The sequence below is a fragment of the Triturus cristatus genome, chromosome 1_1 (assembly GCF_964204655.1).
Source record: "Triturus cristatus chromosome 1_1, aTriCri1.1, whole genome shotgun sequence".
Lineage (NCBI taxonomy): Eukaryota > Metazoa > Chordata > Amphibia > Caudata > Salamandridae > Triturus > Triturus cristatus.
In genome coordinates, this window is record NC_140579.1 from 802,407,646 (window position 1) to 802,433,575 (window position 25,930).

The following is a 25,930-nucleotide window of genomic DNA, read 5'->3' on the forward strand; positions in this document are numbered from 1 at the left end:
GTAATCAAACATGCACCGGAGGTTTTTAAAGACCCAGTCAGGGCTAGGGTCCTAAACCCCCGTATAGAGAAAAAATACAAAGCCGCCCCCACAGATCCTTCATACATTAAAGGCCTTCATACATTAAAGGCCCTGCACCACTGGATTCCTTAGTGGTATCTACAGCTAGGAAGCGTTCAAATTCTCAGGCGTCAGGCGAAGCACCACCACCTGACAAAGAGTCCAAGCTCCTAGACGCCTCAGGGAAGCGCACTGCGTCACAAGCCGCCAATATATGGCGTATCGCCAACACGCAAGCGCTATTGGCCAGATACGACAGGGCGCATTATGATGAGTTAGAGACCATCATGCACCACCTCCCTGAAAAATACAGAAATGGGGCTAATGAATTGATCCAAGAGGGAAAAAGTAGAACTAATACCTCTATACGCTGTGCCCTAGATGCGGCAGATACAGCCTCCAGGGCCACAAACACCAGTGTCCTTCTCCGTCGCCACGCCTGGCTAAGAGTTTCAGGTTTTAAACCTGAGGTACAAGCCTCCATATTGAATCACCCATTCGACCAACAACATTTATTTGGCCCAAAAGTTGATGAAGCCCTCGAAGATGAAGAAAGATACTGATACGGTGAAATCCATGGGAGCCCTACAGTCATGCACTCCTAGGCGCTCCTTTCGCCGCTCTTCCTTTCGGGGCACGGGCAGAGGCTACTCCTCGGATAGTGCATCCACGTCCTACAAATCCCCTCCTCAATCTACCTTCACAAAGGGTTATCAAAGAGGCGGATACAGAGGCAATAATAAAGGCAGAGGCAAGACAAATACCGCCCGCTCTGCCACAGCGCCTACCCAATGACTTTCCCCCGCTCCCTCCAGACCATTCCACTCCGGTCGGGGGCAGAATACAACATTTCCTTCACGTCTGGGAGACAATCACCTCAGACAGATGGGTGGCCCAAATTATTCATTCAGGGTATTGCCTAGAATTAACATCTACCCCCCCAAACATTCCACCCAGGCAACGCCCACTGTCTCAAGAACATGCCACGTTACTAAAACTGGAGGTAATCTCCCTCCTGCAAAAACAATCCATAGAGCAGGTCGCCATCAATCAACAAAATTTAGGGGTCTACTCCCTGTACTTTCTGATTCCAAAGGGAGACGAGACTCTACGACCTATCCTACATCTCAGACCTCTAAATACTTACATACATTCAGACCACTTTCACATGGTACCCCTTCAACCGGTTCTTCCACTCCTCTCCCAGAACGACTTTCTCACCACTCTGGACTTGAAAGACGCATACTTTCACATCCCAATACACCATGCTCACAGAAAGTACCTCAGATTTGTAGTGGACGGGTAACACTACCAGTTCAAGGTGCTCCCGTTCGGGTAACCGCACCAAGGGTATTCACCAAGTGCCTAGCAGTAGTGGCGGCTCACCTCAGAAGACAGCACATTCAGGTCTTCCCGTATTTGGACGACTGGCTAATAAAGTCACATCCTACGAACAATGTGTGCAACACACCGCCGATACAATCCAACTACTTCACCAGCTAGGTTTCACGGTGAACCACCCAAAGTCCCACCTGGTACCATCACACACAAAACAATACCTCGGTGCCACCATAGACACCTCAAAAGCCATAGCCTATCCCAATCCTGCCAGAATTGCAAATATACAGGCTCTGCGTCAAAAATTGATATTTCAACACTCTCCCAGCAAGGGTGTTTATGCAACTGATAGGGATGATGGCCTCTTGCATTTTTATAGTGCCCCATGCAAGACTCCAGATGCGTTCACTCCAAGAGTGTTTAGCGCGCCAGTGGAACCAGGCCCTGGGGCAACTGACAGATCTGGTGTTGGTAGACGGTCGCACCCATCGCGCTCTGCAGTGGTGGAACACCACAAACCTTTCCAGAGGTTGACTGTTCCTGGACCCGGTTCCACAAATAATCAATAAAACAGACACCTCGTTCTCCGGCTGGGGAGCTCATCTATTACACCTCACTGTGCAGGGCACATGGACACCGCAATAAAAGTTACTCCACATCAACCATCTGGAGTTACTGGCAATCTTCCTAGCCCTAAATTCCTTCCAGACGCAGATTTCAGGCAAGGCAGTCCTCATTCGCACAGACAACATGACCGCCATGTACTACATTCAAAAACAGGGGGGCACACACTCTCCACAGCTCTCTCAATTAGCACAGAGCATATGGAGATGGGCAATTCCACAGAAATTTTTTCTCCTGGCCCAACACGTCCCAGGAGTCCAAAACACCGTGGCAGATCTGCTCAGCAGAAAAACGCAACAGATTCATGAATGGGAACTTCACCCACAGGTTCTTCACCCGTTCTTTCAGAAGTGGGGGCATCCACACATAGACCTATTCGCCACCAACGAAAACAAAAAATGCCCAAGCTTCGCCGCCAGATAGCCACACCCGTTGTCCAAAGGCAATGCGATATGGATGAACTGGTCAAACAAATTTGCATACACTTTTCCACCTCTCCCACTAATTCCATTAGTGGTGCGAAAGCTACAACAGCATTCCCTAACACTGATCCTAGTAGCTCCAACATGGGCCAGACAACCGTGGTACACCACACTGCTGGAACTCTCGGTAGTACCACACCAAAAGCTGCACCTCTCACCATGCCTCCTAACCCAGAACCATGGAGAGATCAGGCACCCGGACCCAGCTCAGCTCAACCTTGCGATCTGGCTCCTGAGGTCCTAGAATTCGGATACCTTAACCTTCCCCCTGATTGCATGAATATTATCAGGGAATCTAGACGCCCTGCTACTAGGGCATGCTATGCTGCAAAGTGGAAAAGATTTGTTGTTTACTGCCACAACAACACAATCAACCCTCTAAATGTGTCCATACAGCACATCATATGTTACTTGCTCCATCTACAAAGGTGTAACCTAGCATATACATCCATTCGGTTACACCTCGTAGCAATTGCTGCTTACTTACAGAACAGGCAGCACCTATCACTTTTCAGGGTGCCTGCCATCAAGGCCTTTATGGAAGGCCTCAAAGGAGTAATTCCACCCAGAGTACCAGCCTCACCTGTCTGGAACTTGAATATAGTTCTCACTAGGCTAATGGGACCCCCTTTCGAACCATTACATAAATGTGAGCTGCAATTTCTCACATGGAAAACAGCATTTCTAGTGGCCATCACTTCCCTTAGAAGGGTTAGTGAAATACAAGCACTCACTATACAGGAACCTTTTCTCCAAATGCATCAGAACAAGGTTGTACTCCGCACCAACGCAAAATTTCTACCCAAAGTCATTTCTCCCTTCCATCTAAACCAGTGGGTAGAATTACCAGTCTTTTTCTCACAACCTCAAACCGTTGCGGAAAGGGCTTTACACACACTGGATGTTGAAAGGGCCTTACTTTACTACATCCAAAGAACACAACCTTTCAGAAAAACCAAACAGCTATTTGTCTCTTTCTCTCTACCACATCAAGGCAACCCCATTTCTAAATCAGGGATAGCTAGGTGGATTGTAAAATCAATACAGATTTGCTACCACAAAGCAAAACGAACGCTATCTGTTCCCCATAAAGCCCACTCTACAAGGAAGATAGGGGCTTCTATGGCTTTTCTAGGAAGCATACCACTAGATGACATCTGCAAAGTAGCGACATGGTCAACACTGCACACTTTCACAAAACATTACTGTGTAGATGTGCAAACCAAGCAACAAGCTAGTGTGGGCCAGGCTGTACTAAAAACACTGTTCCAAACAACTGCAACGGATGCCGGTGGTCGCTGCTGGGGTTGGGTAGTACTATATAGTCTATGCACAGTGTATAATCTGCAGCTCATATGCCTCGAACGGAATATGCTACTTACCAATATGCATCTGTTCTTGGCATGTAGAGCTGCAGATCTATACACGCCCACCCGCTTCCCCGGCTACCTGTATCCGTTCCAGTCTATCTTATTTAGATACAACACACATGGGTTTCTTTACTGTTATTACTACGCTCCATCTTTCCCTGCTGGCGAAAAACAATCTGAGGATGGAGCCGAAGCCCATGTGCAATATGAACCAAAGGAGGAGTCACCGACCTCGTGACTTCCAAAGACTTTCCAAGAGGAAAAACAAACTGCAAACATCCGGGCCCAACACCAGATGGCGATCTATGCAAAAGTGGGTAGATCTGCAGCTCTACATGCCAAGAACAGATGCATACTGGTAAGTAGCATAGTCCATATATATGTATATATATATATGTGTGTGTGTATATATGTGTGTGTGTATATATGTAAGAACATTAAATGTGACCTGGATGCACACAAAAATGTACTTTTTAACATCTTAAAATGAGAAACTAAAATGGATTTATTAAGATCCTGAACAGTACTTTGAATACCAGTGCAGTGTACCATGGGGATTGTATTTTTCCAACAGCAAGTCATGTGACCGTAGAACTTTAAAGCGTGCACGTATGCATTTTGCAAGCTAATGAACCCCACCTGTGATCAAGGCAGAAGTTATGCTGAAACGCGTAAGGACATGGGGGAATCCCTTGCGCTGCTATGCTGATGAATAAATGCCTGCCACTCCAGTATTGGGCCTCTTTGTGTTGTGAAGTTGGATATTTGACGGGCTGCTCCGTGGCCGTTGTCAGAGGCCGCCCTGTAGGGTCAGGGGCTCCATGGCTTGGAGGCTTGTTTGGAATATATATGTGTATATATATGTGTGTGTGTGTATATATATGTATATATATATGTTTGAGGCATATGAGCTGCAGATTACACACTTTTGCATAGATCGCCATCTGGTGTTGGGCCCGGATGTTTGCCGTTTGTTTTTCCTCTTGGAAAGTCTTTGGAAGTCACGAGGTCGGTGACTCCTCCCTTGGTTCGTATTGCACATGGGCTTCGGCTCCATCCTCAGATTGTTTTTTTCCGCCATCGGGCTCGGATGTAATACTTCGCGCTCTGGTTCCGAACATTCCAGTTCGACGATCAAAGCGGAATCCTCGCTCTCCGCGGTATTGTTCAGATCCTGATCTCCTCAATCACCTTCTTCTTCGACACACCTTCGATTCCAGTCATCGACTGCGGCCTTCGGGCCTATCCACGCTCCGGTCCCGGCTTATGGAAAGAACTCCATTCAAGAAGTGCCCTCGATGTGGGTTCAAATTCCCCCACACCGATCTTCATGAGGTATGCAACCTCTGCCTCTCCCCTGAACACGAGGCTCGAGACTGTCCCGCCTGCAAGTCTTTTAGATCCAAAAAGACTATTCGAGATCGAAGAGCCAGACGAAAAATGGCGCACTCCTCGACTTCCGTTCCAGTCGACATCTTTGGGGACGACGTCGAAGCTCCGGGACAGCAGCACACCGAAGAGGACCTAGTCAGTGCTTCCGAACCTGATGACTCGGATGTGGAGGACATCACCCCGGCGCAGAGGGTCGTGAGTAAAATACCCCCTCCCACACCTGCGCCGACACCCAAAAAGGCTTCGGTCACGCCTTCGCCTCCGGGCCTAGGCAAGACCAACGACACTGCTTCGAACACCCCACCTGAAGAAGCCTAATAAGCCTTCCGGCGGCTCGGGCTCGAGCCAGCCTGCCAGCGGTGCCGATAAACACACTTCGGCACCGAAAAAGCTATCAGCCTCTACCTCGACACCGAGCTCCGCACCAAAGCCCTTGGTGTCGAAACCCAGCCTCTCGGTGCCGACCAAACATCATAAGGCCCTCGGCACCGACACTCCCGCGCCGAAGCCTGCCTCGGCGCCGACCAAAAAAGCGGAGGTTCCAAAAAAAGCACGGCACAGACAAGCCTAAAAAGCCATTGGCCCCGAAAACTTCGGCGCCGACCAAACAGCCAGTGTCACATGAACTATTTACACCGGATCCTTTGCAAAAGACACTTACCAAGGATCCAAAAACTGGACATTTGGCACTGTCTTCTAAAAAGACATTTGGACAAACCAGCTCCACCTCCAAAGAGGAAAGACTGTGCTACCTCCCCTTTCAGAGTGCCTTCCCCACCTTCTCCAACCTCTCCTCCTCCGCCGCCTCCGCCTTCTCCACCCCTGCCTCATCGCTCTCCGACCCCGTCTCCAGACCATGATGGTCAGGGGGACCCATACTACGACCCAGCAGATGTGCCACAAGGCCCCACCTCTACAGGATCACCAGACCCATGGGATGATTATAATAATCCAGACATTCCAGATGTCCCACAAGATGACCTTTATCCATCCAGGCCATCTCCACCAGAGGACTCATTAGGTTTTCAGCACCTCCTTCAGAGGGCGACACATTACCACGGGGTAGAGCTACACACTGACACAGTAGAGGAAGATTTCCTCCTAGACACCTTTGACACTGCACATAGGTCTACTTCTATACTACCTATGCTCAAAGGGGTAGTAAAACATGCGCCAGAGGTTTTTAAAGACCCAGTCAGGGCTAGGGTCCTCAATCCACGCATAGAGAAGAAGTATAAAGCTGCCCCCACAGATCCTGCCTACATCAAGGGGCCAGCGCCACTTGATTCCCTAGTGGTATCCACTGCAAGGAAGAGATCAAATTCCCAGGCGTCAGGCGATGCACCACCACCTGACAAAGAGTCAAAGCTCCTGGACGCGTCGGGAAAACGCACTGCGTCACAGGCAGCCAATATATGGCGTATCGCCAACACTCAAGCGCTATTGGCCAGATACGACAGAGCGCATTATGATGAACTAGAAACCATCATGCACCATCTCCCAGAAAAATTGAAAAATAGGGCCAATTAATTAATTCAAGAGGGGAAGACCATAACTAACACCTCTATACGCTGTGCCTTAGACGCAACAGACACAGCCTCCAGGGCCATTAACACTAGTGTCCTCCTCCGTCGCCACGCTTGGCTGAGTGTTTCAGGCTTTAAACCTGAGGTACAAGCCTCCATATTAAACCATCCATTTAATCAAGAACATTTAATCGGTCCAAAGGTAGATGAGGCCCTCGAGGATGAAGAAAGACACAGATACGGCGAAATCTATGGGAGCCCTACAGTCACACCCTCCTAGGCGCTCCTTTCGCCGCTCTTCCTTTCGGGGCACGGGCAGAGGCTACTCCTCAGATAGATCGTCCACGTCCTACAAATCCCCTGCTCAATCTACCTTCACAAGGGGTTATCAAAGAGGCGGCTATAGAGGCAATAACAAAGGCAGAGGCAAAGCGAATACCGCCCGCTCTGCCACACCGCCTACCCAATGACTTCCCCTGCTCCCTCCAGACCATCCCACTCCGGTCAGGGGCAGACTACAAAATGTCCTTCACGTCTGGGAGTCCATCACATCAGACAGATGGGTGACACAAATGATTCGTTCAGGGTACTGCCTAGAACTCACATCTACCCCCCTCCCCAACATTCCACCCAGGCAACGCCCAATGTCACAAGAACATTCCACGTTACTAAAACAGGAGGTAATCTCCCTCCTACAAAAATAGGCAATAGAACAGGTCCCCCCCGATCAGCAAAATGTAGGGGTCTACTCCCTATATTTTCTGATACCCAAAAGAGATGAGACTCTACGACCTATCTTAGATCTCCGGCCTCTAAACACATACATACATTCGGACCATTTTCACATGGTAACCCTTCAGCAGGTACTTTCGCTCCTCTCCCAGAACGACTTTCTCACCACACTGGACTTGAAAGACACATACTTTCACATTCCGGTACACCATGCCCACAAAGTACCTCAGATTTGTAGTGGACGGGCAACACTACCAGTTCAAGGTGCTCCCATTCGGGGTCACAACAGCACCAAGGGTATTCACCAAGGGTATTCACCTAGCGGTAGTGGCGGCACACCTCAGAAGACAGCACATTCACGTCTTCCCATATTTGGACGACTAGCTGATACAAGCCGTGTCCTACAACCAATGTGTATACCACACCGCCACTACAATCCAACTACTTCACCAACTAGGCTTCACGGTGAACCACCAAAAGTCCCAGCTAACACCATCCCACATAAAGCAATACCTCTGTGCCACCATAGACACCTCAAAAGCCATAGCCTACCCCAATCCGGCCAGGATTGCAAGCATTCAGCCTTTGCGTCGAAAATTCATACTTCAACACTCCCTCCCAGCAAGAGTGTTTATGCAACTGATGGGGATGATGGCCTCTTTCATCTTCATAGTGCCTCATGCAAGACTTCAGATGCGTCCACTCCAACAGTGCTTAGCGCGCCAAAGGAACTAGGCCCAGGGGCAACTGACCGTTCTGGTGTTGGTAGACGGTCGCACCCATCGCTCTCTGCAGTGGTGGAACACCACCAATCTTTCCAGAGGTCGACCGTTCCTGGTCCCGGTTCCACAAATAATCCTGACAACAGACGCATCGCTCTCCGGCTGGGGAGCTCATCTACTACACCTCACAGTGCAGGGCACATGGACGCCGCAACAAAAGTTACTCCACATCAATCATCTGGAGTTACTGGCAATCTTTCTAGCCCTAAAATCCTTTCACACACAGATTTTAGGCAAGGCAGTCCTTATTCGCACAGACATGACCGCCATGTACTACATTCAAAAACAAGGCGGCACACACTCTCCACAGCTCTCAACTAGCACAGAGCATATGGAGATGGGCAATTCCAACCAAAATCTTTCTCCTAGCCCAGCATGTCCCAGGAGTCCAAAACACCATGGCAGATCTGCTCAGCAGACAGACACAGCAGATCCACGAGTGGGAACTTCACCCACAGGTTCTTCACCCGTTCCGTTCTTTCGGATGTGGGGGCATCCACAGATAGACCTATTCGCCACCCACGAAAACAAAAAATGCCCAAACTTCGCCGCCAGATTGCCCACACCCATTGTCCAAAGGCAATGCGATATGGATGAACTGGTCAGGCAAATTTGCGTACGCCTTTCCACCTCTCCCTCGAATTCCATTAGTGGTGCGAAAGCTACAACAGCACTCCCTCACACTGATTCTAGTAGCTCCAACATGGGCCAGACAACCGTGGTACACCACGCTGCTGGAACTCTTGGTAGTGCCACACCAAAAGTTGCACCTCTCACCATGCCTCCTAACCCAGAACCATGGAGAGATCAGACACCCGGACACAGCTCAACCTTGTGATCTGGCTCCTGAGATCCTAGAATTCGGATACCTTAACCTTTCACCTGACTGTATGAACGTCATCAGAGAAGCTAGACGCCCTACCACTTGAGCCTGCTACGCTGCCAAGTGGAAAAGATTTGTTGTTTATTGCCATAACACAATCAACCCTCTAGACGCATCCATACAGCATATCATATGCTCCTTAGTCCATCTACAAAGATGTAACCTAGCATATACATCCATTCGGCTACACCTCGCAGCAATTGCCGCTTACCTACAAAACAGACAGCACCTATCACTTTTCAGAGTGCCTGCCATTAAAGCTTTCATGTAAGGCCTAAAACGAATAATTCCCCCCAGAGTGCCACCCTCACCTGTGTGGAACTTAAATATAGTGCTCACAAGGCTAATGGGACCGCCTTTCACCTTTGCATAAATGCGAACAGCAATTCCTCACCTGGAGAACAGCTTTCCTTGTAGCCATCACCTCCTTTAGAAGGGTCAGTGAAATACAAGCACTTACTATACAGGAACCTTTTCTCCAAATGCACCCGAATAAGGTTGTCCTCCGTACCAACCCAAAATTCCTACCCAAAGTCAACTCACCCTTTCATCTAAACCAATTGGTAGAATTACCGGTTTTTGTCTCGCAACCTCAAACTGTTGCAGAAAGGGCTCTACACACACTGGATGTTAAAAGGGCCTTGCTTTACTATATCCAGAGAACACAACCTTTCAGAAAGACAAAGCAACTGTTTGTCTCTTTCTCTCCACCTCATAAAGGCAACCCCATCTCTAAATCAGGGATAGCTAGGTGGATTGTAAAATGCATACAGATTTTCTACCACAAAGCAAAACGCACGTTATCTGTTCCCCCCCTAAAGCCCACTCTACAAGAAAGATAGGGGCTTCTATGGCTTTTCTAGGGAACATCCCCTTAGATATCATCTGCAAGGCAGCTACATGGTCAACACCGCACACTTACACTAAACATTACTGTGTAGATGTGCAAACCAAGCAACAAGCTAGTGTGGGCCAGGCTGTACTAAAAACCCTATTTCAAACCACTGCAGCAGATACCGGTGGTCGCTGCTAAGGTTGGGAACTGCTATATAGTCTATGCAAAAGTGTGTAATCTGCAGCTCATATGCCTCGAACAGAAATGCTACTTACCAGTATGCATCTGTTCTTGGCATGTAGAGCTGCAGATCTACCCACGCCCTCCCTGGCTACCTGTATCTGTTCCAGTCTATCTTATTTAGATACAACACACATGGGTTTCTTCACGGATATTACTACGCTCCATCTTTCCCTGTTGGCGAAAAAAAATCTGAGGATGGAGCCGAAGCCCATGTACAATACGAACCAAGGGAGGAGTCATCGACCTTGTGACTTCCAAAGACTTTCCAAGAGGAAAAACAAACTGCAAACATCCGGGCCCAACACCAGATGGCGATCTATGCAAAAGTGTGTAGATCTGCAGCGCTACATGCCAAGAACAGATGCATACTGGTAAGTAGCATATTCCATATGTATATTTTTGAGGCATATGAGCTGCAGATCACACTCTAGCATAGTAGATCGCCATCTGGTGTTGGGCTCGGAATGCTTGCACCTTGTTGTCTTGGAAGAAGTCTTTGTAGTCATGAGATAGGTGACTCCTCCCTTGGACGATAGTTCACATGGGCATCGACTCCATCCTTATATTGTTTTTTTCGGCCATTAGGTTTGGATGCAACTTTTCCGCTCTGGTTTGAAATCTCAATTTCCGGAACCAGAGGAAATCTTTGATGAAGGCCCGGATGTCCCGGAAGAAGATTCTGAAGCTCTCAATCGTGTCCGAGGCAGAAGACTCCTACGACCCCATCACTCCTGGGCAACGAGTGAGTACTACTACCTCTACACCAACCTCTCCAAAACCAGTGGTCAAGACTTCACCTGTTTGCCCCAGTCGAGACCGAAAACATCCTTCAGAAGCCCCGACTCCGGGCTCGGCTCCGAAGAAAAGGGACAAGCCTTCCAGTAGCTCGGGATCGAGCAAACCTCATGTAATTGTCCCGCTGGTGCCTTCGGCACTGATGCCAAAGGAACACTCGGCTCCAAAATCGGCTCAGACGCCTTCCACCTCCAAAATGGCCCCGAAAACCCCGAGGCCCGTTGATAAGCTGGCTTTGAACGTTTCCAAGCCTAAAGATCCGGCTTCGGCTCCGAAACCATCATCCTCTGCACCGAAACAGAAGCCTAAGGACTCTAATACTCCTCCTAAGGCCATAGACCATAAGGATCAACCGCGGCCTCGCTTGGAACCGAAAGAATCTGCACTGAAAGCCGTTCCCGAGGGACAATAACTTTTTCACCCAGATCCTATTGATCCAAGGCAGAAAAAGATTTATATAAACCCAGAAACAGGACATGTCACGGCTGTGCCATGTAAAAAGAGGAAACTGGACACACCGCCTGCTCCAGTTTCTGTACAGAAGGACTCTGCCACATCACCTATGCCTCCTTCTCCTATACTACCTTCTAACCCACCTCCTCTGCCTAAACCACCCTTAACTCTAACTTCTCCACCACATACACCACCTCCAGATAATTATGACCCGGGTGGGGTGTGATCGGAATTATCAGTTCACGGATCCAGATACCTCACCACAAGATGATTGGGCATACCCTATCCCAACAGATTTACCAGACCCACAGCCATATCCTTCAAAACCATCTTCCCCAGAGGATCACCTTGGGTTTGGACCGTTATTAAATAGGGCTGCACTTTATCATGGTGTCACAATGCCTCAGACGCACCAGAGGAAGACTTCCTCTTAGATACATTTGAACAATCCCAAAAGTCAGTGCGAATATTACCAATGATCAAAGTAGTCATTAAGCATGCCCCAGAAGTATTTAAAGATCCCGTACGTGCCAGGATTCTTAACCCTTAGAAGATCCTACTTACATCAAAGGACAGTTGCCTTTGGATTCTTTAGTCGTTTCCAATGCTAGAAAGCGCGCCAACTCCCTGACCTCCGGGGATGCGCCACCCCCTGATAAGGAATGCAAATTGCTAGAAGCTTCTGGCAAAAGGGTAGCGGCACAGGCAGCCAATCACTGGCGTATTGCCAACACAAGCACTGCTGGCACGATATGACAGGGCACATTATGGCCAGCTGGAAAACCTATTGCAGCATCTGCCTGACCAGTATAAAACCCAGGCAAATGCCTTATCCAAGAGGGCAAGGTAATTTCAAATACGTCAATTAAATGTGCACTTGACGCAGCAGACACTGCCTCTAGATCAATCAACACCAGTGTACTCCTTAGACGACCTACGCATTTCAGGCTTTAAGCAGGAGGTCCAGACTACCAGTTCAACCAAGAACAGCTTTTTGGCCTGGCTGTGGACACTGCACTTGAAAAAATGAAAAAGGACACCGAGACTGCTAAGTCCATGGGAGCATTAGTGTCTCCACAAACGCGTGGCTCCTTTTGTCGCTCCTTCTATAGAGGAGCCTCCAAAAACATGGGCGCAGACACCTTCATTTAAAGCCACTACACAAACATCCCCCAGTAGTGGATATTTTAGAGGCGGATACAGAGGAAACCACAATAAAGGAAGAGGTCGAGGTAATAACACTCGCACCTCCCTCGCCACAAAACAATTACTTTTCTCCGCTCCCCCCAGACCATTCCACTCCGGTTGAGGGCAGATTAACACAGTTCCTACGTGTCTGGAATTCCATCTCAACAGACAGGTGGATATGACAAATTATCCGATATGGTTACTGCCTGTAAGTTACAGCTACCCCCCCACACATATCCAATGTCCGCAGACATCAAACGCTCCTCAATCAAGAGGGTCTCTCACTGCTTCAAAAGCACGCAATAGAGCCAGTTCCCTTAGAGCATCAAGGAATAGGGGTCTACTCACTGTACTTCCTAATCCCCAAAAAGGACGGGACTCTAAGACCAATACTTGACCTCGGACCCCTAAATCTCTATATGCACTCAGATCATTTCCATATGATCAGTCTTCAACAGGTGCTCCCGCTGCTGCAACAAGGCGATTTCCTTGCCACACTAGATCTCAAGGACGCCTACTTCCACATTCTTATACATCCTGCTCACAGGAAGTACCTAAGGTTTGTAGTGGACGCACAACACTACAAGTTCAGAGTCCTTCCATTCGGAGTGACCACCGCAACCAGAGTATTCACAAAATGTCTTGCGCTAGGAGCAGCACATCTCAGAAGACAAAAAATTCATGACTTCCCATATATAGACTGGCTAATAAAAGCCAAGTCATTCGACCAATGTGTTCTACACACTCACCAAACTATCCAAATGTTACACAACTTGGGGTTCACCATCAACTACACCAAGTCGCATCTCCAGCCCTCTCAAATACACCAACATCTAGGAGCCACAATAAACACCTCCACAGCGCTAGCATATCCCAGTCCAACCAGGATAGCCAGCATACAAACTCTTATCACAAAATTTCAAAACCAATACACTTCCAGCCAGTGTTCATGCAACTCATAGACATGATGGCTTCTTGCATCTTCATTGTGCCTTATGCAAGACTTCAAATGCGTCCCTTACAGGAATGTCAAGTGCGTCAGTGGAACCAGGCTCAAGGACAACTTACAGATTTGGTGGACAGCTGCACACATCGCTCTCTACAGTGGTGGAACATAACATGTCCAAAGGGCGGCCGTTCCTCGTGCCTCTTCCACAGATAGTGCTGACGACAGACGCATCACTCAGGACGGGAAGCCCATCTCCTCGGACACACAACTCGGGGCAAATGGAACACTCAACAAAAAGTGCTCCGTATCAATCACCTAGAACTGCTGGCAGTATTCCTAGCACTAAAATCCTTCCAACTACATGTACAGAACAAGGCTGTCCTCATCCGGACAGACACCATGATAGTCATGTATTACATACAAAAACAAGGAGGCACACATTCTCTGCAGCTGTCCCTGCTCACACTGAACATTTGGAGATGGGCCATTCCTCAGAACATATACCTACTTGCAGAACACCTTCCAGGAGTTCACAATCAGATTGTGGGTCTGATAAGTCGACAAATCAGATTCACGAGTGGGAACTACATCCCCAAGTTCTACTACCCTTTTTCCAAACGTGGGGCCAACCAGACTTAGATCTGTTCGCCACACATGAAAACGCAAAATACTCAACCTTCGCCGCCAGGTTTCCGCACCCGGAGTCAAAAGGCAATACGATCTGGATAAACTGGTCCGGCAGATTTGCGCATGCTTTTCCGCCTCTCCCACTCATTCCACTAGTGGTACGCAAGCTCTGGTAACAATCTCTCAAACTGATCCTAGTAGCTCCCACATGGGCACGCCAACCGTGGTTCACGACACTACTGGAACTCTCACTAGTTCCACACCAAAAAACTACGTCTCTCCTCGTCCTTAGTAACCCAGAACCGTGGAGACATCAGACATGTAGATCAACTGAATCTAGCAATCTGGCTCCTTAAGTCCTAGGTTTCGGTTACCTTAACCTTCCACCGGTCTGCATGAACATTATCAAAGAAGCCAGAAGACCTACTACTAGAGCTTGCTATGTTGCAAAATGGAAAAGATTTGCCATTTACTGCACTAACAACAATATACACCCACTGGATGCCTCCATCCAGAACATCATTTGCTACTTACTACATTTGCAAAGATGTAACTTAGCATACTCATCCATACGACTGCATCTAGCAGCACTCGCAGCTTACTTACAAAATCGACAACACTTGTCACTTTTTACAGTCCCTGCGATTAAAGCCTTCATGGAAGGACTTAAAAGAATTATTCCTCCTAGATTACCACCCTCTCCGGTGTGGAATCTAAACATTGTTCTTACTAGGCTCATGGGAGCCCCATTTGAACCTCTACATAAATGCGAACTGCAGTTCCTTACATGGAAAGTAGCTTTCCTTATTGCAATCACATCTCTCAGGAGAGTGAGTGAGATCCAGGCTTTAACCATACAAGAACCATTCTTACAATTACATTGTAACAAAGTGGTTCTTATGACAAATCCAAAAGTCATCTCATTTTGATCTTAACCAGTCAGTGGAGTTACCAGTGTTCTTTCCAAACGCAGACTCTGTAGCGGAGAGAGTTCTTCACACCGTAGATGTTAAGAGACCTTCTTTATTACATTGACAGAACTAAATCTTTCCACAAAACAATTTTGTAGCTTTCTCTCCACCACATAAGGGTAACCCCATCTCCAAATCTGGGATTGCAAGGTGGATAGTTAAATGTATCCAAATATGCTACCAAAAAGCTAAACGCACATTAGCAGTTCCCCCTAGAGCGCATTCCACACGCAAACCAGTGGCTTCCATGGCATTCTTAGTGAACATTCCCTTAGACATTTGTAAGGCAGCCACTTGGTCTACAACACACACCTTCACTAAACACTATTGTGTTGACGTACAAGCAAAGCCACAAGCTTCTGTGGGCCAAGCTGTCCTTAACTTTATTTCAAACTACTGCCACCGATAAAGGTGACAACCGCTAGGGTAGATACTGCTGTATAGTCTATGCTAGTGTGTGATCTGCAGCTCATATTCCTCGAACGGGTAATGCTACTTACCAGTATGCATCTAGTTCTTGGCATGTAGAGCTGTAGATCCACACACGCCCACCCACCTCCTCGGGACCTGTATCTGTTCCAGTTCTATCTTACTTAGATATACACAGATAGACATCTCTTTTTCTTCTACTAACTCAATCATTTCTAATCATGGCGAAAAACAATCGAAGGATGGAGTCGATGCCCATGCGCACTATCGTCCAAGGAAGGAGTCACCTATCTTGTGACTACAAAGACTTATTGCAAGACCACAAGGTGCAAGCATCCAAGCCCAACACCAGATGGCAATCTACTATGCTAGTGTGTGGATCTGCAGCTCTACATGCCAAGAACAGATGCATACTGGTAAGTAGCATTTCCCATGTGTGTATGTGTATGTGTATATGTATATATATATATATATGTGTGTGTGTGTGTGTATATATGTGTATGTATATGTGTGTATATATATATATATATATATATATATTTAATTGCTGGGACCCATGAAAGGTGGCGCACACGCCAGCAGAGCATACTGGCGAAATCTATCCTGTTGTATAACTTCAAATAGGTGCGCTTTGAGGATAAGAGCACACCTATTTGAAGTTATACGACAGGATATATATATACACACACACACAGTTTCTTTGTGCAAAAGCCAATGCCGATCCCGAATCCTTCAAGCGTGGATGTATTTTATTTTATACAGCGAAAATGCCCGAAGCGTTTCGTTCATTTTCTGAACGTGATCTTTGGATTAACACCTACATGTTTTAGTGCATCAGTTCCTAAGACATGCCAGAATTGTTTTAAGGCTTCTTTTCACCTCCCATGCCTGATTGCTAAAGGGTGTTCTAAATCTAATCGGTGGTTCCTCAGTGTCATCTTTAGTTTTCATGTTAAGTAAATCATCCCTTTTCACTGTACTTACTTTATTACTGTCCTGTGCTATCACATTCTTAGAGTAGCCTCTTTCGCTGAATCTCACTTTCAATTTATTCATTTCCCCGCATCAGTTCCACCGCTGGTCTCCTTGTTTTCCGCCACCTGTTGAATCCCTCCAGATTTGTCCTCTTGTTTATTTTAAATGATCAAATTTTCTTCCAAATGTGAAAATCTGTCCCCTTTCATAGTAAATTTGATCTCTCTGAAATTTGTTTTCTTGTTTTAATTTCATCCTCTGCTTTGTCTAATCTCGGATTTAATTCATTCCTCTCCAAGCCTAATTCCTTATCCATATATTTTCCTTTCAATGTCTTAGTTATTTTTTCAATCTCCAATGATAGTCTGTGTTTAGTTTAGTGCATATTTGATCAATTTCAACATGCCAGTGGAACAGTTGTGGTTATTGGTAGGCCATTCATCAATTAAATCAGGATTATTAAAAGTTGGGGTGATGAAGACCCTTCAAATCCTTGGGACTCACAGTCCACATACTTTAGTAAAGGTGTTGCTTCCCACCACATTGGCTGTTCCAATTTGGCTGCTTTCCACAGTTTGTCCCATAATTGTGTTTTCGTTTGGAACTCACTTCCACCACCCAGAACCTTCCCAGTCAGGCCCATCTGGTTACCCATGGGTCCCCCCCTTACCAGCCATGCAGTGTGGAAGGCACCAGGGGGTGCCCGCCACAGAGTGCCCGATTTTCCCCAGCCCACCTTTCTTCAATGGCAGCCTATGCATTCGGTCGGAACAAAGGCTCCCATTTAAGTCCATAGGAATCCAACCAAATCGTATCTGAAAGCATCCGAATACATCGTACTCTGTCAGTTGGACTCTCCCGATTCGGTCCGGAACCATTCCCAAACCCATTCAGTTGGGAAGCTTTCCAAACCACATCAGAATCCGGTCCATTGTTTTTTTTTTTTTTTTTGCAAATCTGTTTTTATTGGTTTTTTTTTTTTTTTTTGGTAAAAGAATACACGTTTCGGCAGCATACATTACACACAGACGTTCATGAGCATATGCAGGTTGTTAATCCGTGCTTGAGAATCAGGCCCATTGTTTTTGAGGTATTTTATTTACTCTTAGGTTGACGTATGATCAAAGCATGGATTAATTAGAGCTGATCTTAAAAGGTTCCTATCTAGTTGTCTGTACCGTGTAGTTTTAGTAATAACTGAAGGTAAAGTCGGCTATCGGTCTCTAGTCTTCTTGACTGGAGAAGGTCTGTCTTCCTGGGTTCTTAGAGACTTGCTTGTGCGGTAGTGCACTGATTGAACAGAGAACAGTAAAGTGGCCAAGTGCTTTGCTAGCTTGATAGGTGTATGCACAGGATGAGTGAGTCTTGGAAGCTGTTCGAGACAGCTAGTTTAGTGAGCACTGCCTGACAGGATGGTGTGTTTGTACTCCTTGCCGTACGAGGATTTGGACTTTGCGCTAGAATAGGATATTTCCCTTTGTATTCTTCTTTGAAGCACTGTCTTTCGGAGTGCTGCAGCACATATACATATATGCCTTTGGTAGATGAGGAATAGAACACTTGTGTTTTCTAGAATCTGCGTTCATGGAAAAGGCTTTCATCTGGTAGGTTCAAGAACTCTTCTTTTAAACATTGGCTGAAGACTAACAACATGTTTGACTAAGCTCGAAAGAGCCACTTTGTACGAAATATTCAGTAGATAGACTGAATAACACATCGGGTGTCTTGAATTCTGGTAACTCTGCAACTGATTTACTGATCTTTAAGTATCCTATGTCCCAATCTGTGTCTCCTCAAAAGGATGGCAACTGAATATTGTCTATCCATTCACCTCATGCATGCATCCTTGTGGATCAAAACATGTTGCTCCACACTGTCTGGAGCCAATGTAGTCACCTGGAAAATGTGTGTATGTAAACAAATCAACATGGAGCTTTACGGACTAGCATGTTCTTTTGGCCTACTGCCAAATCCTCCTGAAGACTGCAGTGAGTATTTGAATGGTGTGCCTTGATGATATTGGAGTCAGTGAGTGGTGCTTTACCGCTTCGTACAGCATGTGTGCTGTCTGCAGACTTTCTACATTCTCTTTTTAGCCACTTTGATAAAGTCCTATAGCGCCCTCAAACAGGTCACATAAAAACATATAAATGGTGTTTTTTCCTGGTCTGTGGATGTTTACTACCCTTTACAGCGGGCGTACATGCAATACTGAAGTCTCACACGTCTACTTTGGCTTCAGCCTGTTATTTTATGCTTCATTTCGATATCACCTGCTCCCATTTTCAATTTCATGAAGGCCTTGTTTAGACTGCTGAAGGTTTTGAAGCCTTTACATACAACTTACTCGTGTTTTTGTTTTCTTTGTATATGTGTCTTATTGAATAAGCAAAGCGCAACTTGCAAAGTTTAGTCTGAGGTTACCTATTCGCAGAACTTATACATCATTTTCTTTAAACCAGGACTCGTCGGCCAGACTGGCAGTGGGCAGTGGATCGCGCTGCTATAGTGAGCCGCTGGAACTGGCTCCAAGCGCACGTTTCAGACCTGGAATATCGGATCCGACAGCAGACTGATATTTACAAGCAGATTCGTGCAAACAAGGTAAGCCAATACTTTATCCTAATTCGCATGTATGAAGCTACAGGCGCTGAAGTGTGAACGTACGTGGGTTGTGTTGGTGGACACATCATGCCGTTTTAAGAGTATATGGGGTTAATGTATTTCTTAATTTTTTATTTTTAGGTTTTAAGTTACTTGCCTATCTGCGGTCTCCACGACCCAAAGTAGGCTGTGGTGTTCAGGGTCTCGAACTCACAGTATGTCCGCGCAATCATTAACAATTTCTGACATGCTTCTCTAATCCTTTATCCTAATTGTTAAAAAGCCTTACATTTTCTATTTGTAAACCGAATAATCCAATGTTGTGCAGAAAGCTCCGAAACTTTAGTTGGGGGTTATCAGACAAAGAAGGAAATGCATTCCAAAAGGAGGGTTCCTTTTCCTTACAAACAGTTGGCGTTTTACTCCATCGATCCACCTGAGGGCTTTTCTTTTTTTTTTTTTTATCCAAAACGAATTTTCTCTTCCTTAAAAGGATACCTACACAGCTACATGCTCACCACAAGGGCTTTCCTTTGCACAGTTTTTGATACTAATGCTTGCTCCTACATCATTGCTTCCCCCATTCTCATCCTTTAGGTATCCCGCTACCTAGTGATGGGACTTGGAGTTTCTCCTATAGCTGTTCAGTACAGCTTTGCACACACTGGTACCACACATCTAGGTATACTGCGCCAGTATTCCCCAAACTGTAGCTCGTGAGCTACTCGTAGCTCTCCAGCTACCTCTAAGCAGCTCTCCTGTGTGCAGCCCAGCCTACTAAAAGAGAAACTTTTGCACAGCTAATTTCACTCATGTTTCCAAAACCTGAAAAGCGTGCATTGGAGATTAAAATGTATTTTTTTCAGACCTCATAAGCTGATGTTTGAAGAAAACGGCTGATTTCTAAAATGTATCTAAAGGTAATATTTGGTTGATAAATCGTGAGGTGCTGAGGAAACTTGCTACTAATAACTCCTCTGTGCCAGGGGCATTGGAGCAAGAGCGGTCATAAATTAACTATGTACATGTGACGTTCCAAATTGATAGTCTTAACATTATGGCTGGCCTTCCTGCCTAGTGTACTGAGGTGACCACTTCAGGTGATTTTGCATTGGGTGACTAATGTAGTTTTGTCTGTGGTCACTATTAGCACGCGAATATTAGTAGCTCGGTGTGATTCATTGAGTATAGATCTTATTACAGAAAAGGTTGGAAATCGGGGATTCTTCCTTTTCCTTTCATCGACTGACTGTTTCCTTTTGTTTCTGCCCATCTTTGTAGATTGGAGACAGATTCTTTTGTACTCAGCAATTTCTGTGTGGAGTTTAGCTAATGTTTTATATATTTTTACTGTTTTCTTACTGTCCTTTCAGCTCGAAGAGCTAATGCTGCAGTGCTCCATTTTAAAGTCATGCAGAACATATCACTGCTGTCTGCAGTGGTGGACACAGGCTGCAGCTTCTCCGGTCTACCGAATAGTCTTCTAGTGAACCTGTGTGTGTTGTGTGCTATATTGTGCTTCAGAGATCAATAACACGCTTGCTCATCTAGCAGGTCCAGTCTCTCCACCGGATTCCTGAAGTGGCATTGCACTCCGGAATTTAACAGATTATTTTTCTTGGTGTGTTGCCACAGACTTGACCAGAGAGGATGAAAGTCTTCCTCAGTGTTGGTGATGGGATCCAGTGGAACTGCTCTATTAACTCTAGGAAAATGCTAAGGAAAATAAATGGAGCCTAATGACTGTGGGTATTGAAGTCCCAATCTTTGTGAAGTGCTGTGGCAAATAGATGAGCCAATCTGTGGTTGGAGGAGGGTTGGTTGGGTGTACAGAGACTCTTTCTTATAGAATGCTAGTGCCATCATAAAGAAAAGTAAATCAACCTCTTGTTTTATGGGAAGAATCTGCTTGATTTTGTTGTATTTTTTCTATTTTTAGCCTGTATTGTGCCCTGCGTTTTCTGCCCGTCTCCCTTCCCAGCATCCCCTGCGGCCCACCCCGCACACCCATTCGTCCCCCCTCCCCAGCTGCTCCTCCCTCCCACCTCCCCTTCCTATGGCGGCCGAAGGTGCACCTAAGGCAAGTCCCTCTGCACCCCTCCCCGCCTGGACCGCGCCCAGCGCCAGACCCCCTGGTCCCCGCGACCTCCCCGACGACACTACGATGCCAGCACCCTCCACGCACTCAACACTGGACGATCAAACACCTGCTTCTTGGCCGCCCGAAAGTGCACCCAAGGACCCTTCTCCTGCCTGAACTGCAGCTTCACCAGCCTCCGAGCCGCCAAACCACCCGCTGAGAAAGGACGCAACCACCTCAGATGCACCCTACTCAACACCCGCTCCCCACGCAAACACGCCGTCGAACTCTGGGACCTGATCGACACGTCCTGATGGAGACCTGGATGAACGCCTCCTCCGCGCCCGACATCGCCATAGCCATCCCGGACGGCTACAAGATCACCTGCAGGGACTGCACCAACGGAGTAGGAGGTGGAATCTCCATCGTCCACAAGAACATCCTCAGGGTCTCGGCCAGCACCGACGACACCCTCAGCACCGCCGAACACCTCCACTTCTAGATCCACATGGACCCCAACACCACCCTCCGAGGAACGCTCGTCTACAGACCCCCCGGACCCTGGTCTCAGTTCAGTGACTCCATCGCTGACTTGGTCAGCACGCACGCCATGGCCTCCACAGACTACATCCTCCTCTGAGACCTGAACTTCCACCTCAAGGACACCAACTCCACCACCCTGATCGACAACCGTGCCAACCTCCGACTCAGGTAGCGCGTCACAACACTCACATGCTCGACCCAATCTTCTCCGCTAGCTCCTATGTCTTTCAGTCACGCCACCGAACTCCACTGGACCGACCACTTCACCTTCCGGAAACCCACCATGCACCACCTCACTCAACAGATCCCCCGCCGCAGCTGGAGCAAAGTCACTGATGTCCAGCTTAACACCACCCTCGTCCGGAGCCCACCCGCCAACCCTACCGACACCCGCGACCTCAGGCAATGGATCGACAACTGCACCAACACACTCGCCCCGATCAAGAAACCCTCCAACAGACACACCGACAAGAAAGCCAGCTGGTTCACCTCGCACCTCCAGGCCTCCAAGCAAACCTGCCGGAAACTAGAGAAGAACTGGCACTGCGAACAGACACTGGACAGCCATGAGGCCCACAGGACCGCCATCTGTAGACACCATCACTTCATCAGAACCGCCAAAAGGGCCTTCAAGTACCGCCTTGACAACAACGCACACAACAGCAAAGAGCTCTTCAACATCGTGAAGGAACTCGCCAACGACATCCCACCATCACAAGACCTGTGCAACTCAATTGCAACCTTCTTCCTCCGCAAGATCGCAGACATCCACAACAGCTTAAACAACCAGACCGCCTTGACAGCTAACGACACCTTGGACCCCCCGGCCACCATCCGCATCGACCCCATGCTCACCTGGACCAACGTAAACGACGACATCATCAAAATCATGAACACCATCCACTCCGGCTCTCAGTCAGACCTGTGCTCGCACCACATCTTCAACAAAGCTAGCGCCACCATCGTACCCCATCTCCGCAAAGTCATCAACATCTCCTTCGAGACCACGACCTTCCCGGAGAGCTGGAAGCACGCAGAGATCAATGCCTTACTCAAACCCAAGGCGGATCCGAGAGACCAAGAACTTCCGGCCCATCTCCTTGCTCCCGTTCCCGGTGAAGGTCATCGAGAAGATCGTCAACAGACAACTGACCCGCTACCTCGAGGAGAACAACATCCTGGACCTAACCCAGTCAGGGTTCTGCAGCAACCACAGTATTGAAACTGCCCTCATCGACGCCACCGATGACATCAGGACCCTGCTGGACAACGTTGAAACCGCGGCCCTCCTCCTCCTGGACCTCTCAGCCACCTTCGACACGGTCTGCCACCGCACCCTACGCATACGCCTCCACAATGCAGGGATCCGAGACAAGGCTCTGGAATGGACATCCTCCTTTCCTCTCCGGCAGAACCCAAAGCATCCGCCGCCCCCATCATTCCATACTGAAGCCTCTGAGATTATCTGCGGCGTACCCCAAGGATCATCCCTCAGCCAGACACTGTTCAACATCTACATGGCACCGCTTGCCCATGTCGCCCGACTGCACGACCTCAACATCATCTCCTACGCCGACGACACCCAGCTGATTCTCTCCCTCACCAAGGACCCCCTCTCCCCAAGCCAACCTCCACGAAGGAATGAAGGCCGTCACCGAGTCGATGAAGAGGCGACTGAAGCTGAACTCTGACAAGACGGAGGTCCTCATCCTCGACTCCATCCCGTCAGCCTGGGACGACTCCTGGTGGCCAACCCCACTGGGAGCAGCTCCGACACCCACCTACCACGCACACAACCTGGGGGTCATCCTCAACTCTACACTCTCCATGACCAAACAGGTCAACGCAGTCTCGTATTCCTGCTTCAACACCCTACGCATGCTCCGCAAGATCTACAGGTGGATCCCCACCGAAGCAGGAACGGTCATCCAGCAGGCTGGACTACGGAAACACCCTCTACGCGGGAGCCTCGGTCAAACTCCTGAAACGATTGCAACGCATACAGAATGCCTCTTCACGCCTCATCCTCTACATCCCTTGCCACAGCCACCTCTCACCTTCAAGCTCCTCACTCACGCACACAAAGCACCCCACAACACCGGACTGGCATACCTCAACAGACGACTCACCTTCTACACTCTGAACCGCCAGCTCTGCTCCGCCGACCTCGCCCCGCTCCGCCGACCTCGCCCTCGACCCCGCATCCGAAGAGCGACCACCGGCGAAAGATCGTTCTCCTACCTCGCCGCCAAGACCTGGAACACCCTCCCCATCCTCCTATGGCAGACCCAGGACCTACTGACCTTCAGGAGGCTACTCAAACCTGACTGTTCGAGCAGTAGCAGCACCTCCTCACCCCCAGCGCCTTGAGACCCTCACGGGTGAGTAGTGCGCTTTACAAATGTGCTGATTGATTGTTAGACCTCTCTACTTTCAGGTCCTTCAGCAGCATTAAGAGTGCATGGACATATTAATAAATTACATCCAGACAACACCAGCCAGATCAGCAGTTTCTTGCCTGCTGACAAATTCTTATCGGACTCCAAGCCATAACCTCCTTTCACTGCAAAGCTCTGTCAGCTGCTTCCTTGCTTAGGTTCTGCCCTTGTCTAAATATAGGAGCTTCAACGAAAAGACCAAACCTGCTCCTTTCCCCCAATCTCCACAGCATCTGAGAAGTCCAAGTTGTTCCATGTTCATTTGTGTGGCTTATAGCAGGAGTTTAATTCCTGTGACAGAAAAAAAGTGGAATTTGGGGATTAGCTTCCACTTTGTTGCATTGTGGGCTTGTCAAGATTTTTGGCTGCTTTAACGTGATAGCTTAATTTTCCCTCTAAGTTTATAGGCCAATAAAACCCTCTTTCGTGTTTGTTTTTAAAAGGGAGAGCAGGAAAGTAGTCTTCTCTGCAGTACTTTTCCATTTGTTGTAAATGTTTACATGTATTTAAGTTTTCTTTAAGTAATTTCTACTTAGTCTTCTAGTATGCAGTACATTGATTGAGATAGTCAGTTTGTGCACTTGATGATCTAGACAGGGAACTTGGGCAGTAACATTTTTGCAACGTGCATCTGCCTGGATTCACTGCTGTACATTATTTTGCCATCTAGTGGTTGGGTCCGCGATTGTCTCTATTGTTGCTTAAAAACAAAAAAAAACATTTATTTGGATTTCACCATTTGGTGGTCGGTCCCTCTTCTGACATCAGACGTGCGCCCCGGAAGCTCCATTGTGTGATCGCCATCTTCAAATAATTTTTTTGGGTCATTGGGTTTAGAATAGAGTGGAGACTAAGCTTTTTCACCCAAAAATTGAAAAACACTTAAAACGTTTCAACAATGAGGAAAGCTCCTAACACAGGAACATAGAGAATCGTCGGAAACTTGTGGTTTGATAACCCTGCATCAACACAGTCACCAGAAAGGAGGCTGAATATACACCCCTCGATGCCCACACTGCTGAACAACTTCTCTGTACAACACAGTTGTAAAATGTGCCACAGACACCTTCGACGTCAAATTGAATGAGTAACAAGGGGTATCCTGATTCTGCTAGAGACTCTGCTACCTTTTTAACAAAGAAGCGAGTTCCTCCTAGTGTTACCAAGCATGTTGGACAAGGGAAGGAAGGCCTTTAGAGAGCCAGCCGCGTCGAGGGCTGTTCCTCCACGCGTTGAGAGTAAATTGACACTCCACAATGCACCCTGCCTACATAAAGGGTCAGTGGTAGCAGACTCCCATCAGTGTGTCCACAGCCCACAAGAGGGCTAACTCAACAGCATCTGTTGGTCCACCACCAGGCAGAGAGTAAACAGGTGGACCTGGTTGGCAAGGAAAATGGAGTGCTCAGCAGCTTTAATTGAACATTTCAAATTCTTACGCCCTCCTAATAGGTATGCCTACCAACGGTGGGAAGTGATGGAGACTCTTGTCCAATACCTGTCTAAGCAATATCGGAAGAGGGGAAGGGCATTGGTTCAGTAGTTAAACACAATAAGCAAAACCTTCCTAAAGTTGGCCGTTGACGCTGCAGACACCTCAAGCAGACAGCT

The 25,930-nt window shown here is 47.6% G+C and overlaps 1 protein-coding gene across 5 annotated transcripts in view; it reads left to right on the top strand.

Annotated features, from left to right (window-relative positions):
* The window catches only part of KANSL1 (KAT8 regulatory NSL complex subunit 1), a 1,694,895-nt gene that overhangs the window by 732,423 nt on the left and 936,542 nt on the right, over positions 1-25,930 (top strand). For all 5 annotated transcript variants that reach the window (XM_085650272.1, XM_085650270.1, XM_085650273.1 and 2 more), the window contains one exon: positions 19,117-19,258. In XM_085650272.1, coding sequence (XP_085506398.1) covers positions 19,117-19,258 — 142 coding nt within the window. The remainder of the gene's footprint in view (positions 1-19,116; positions 19,259-25,930) is intronic.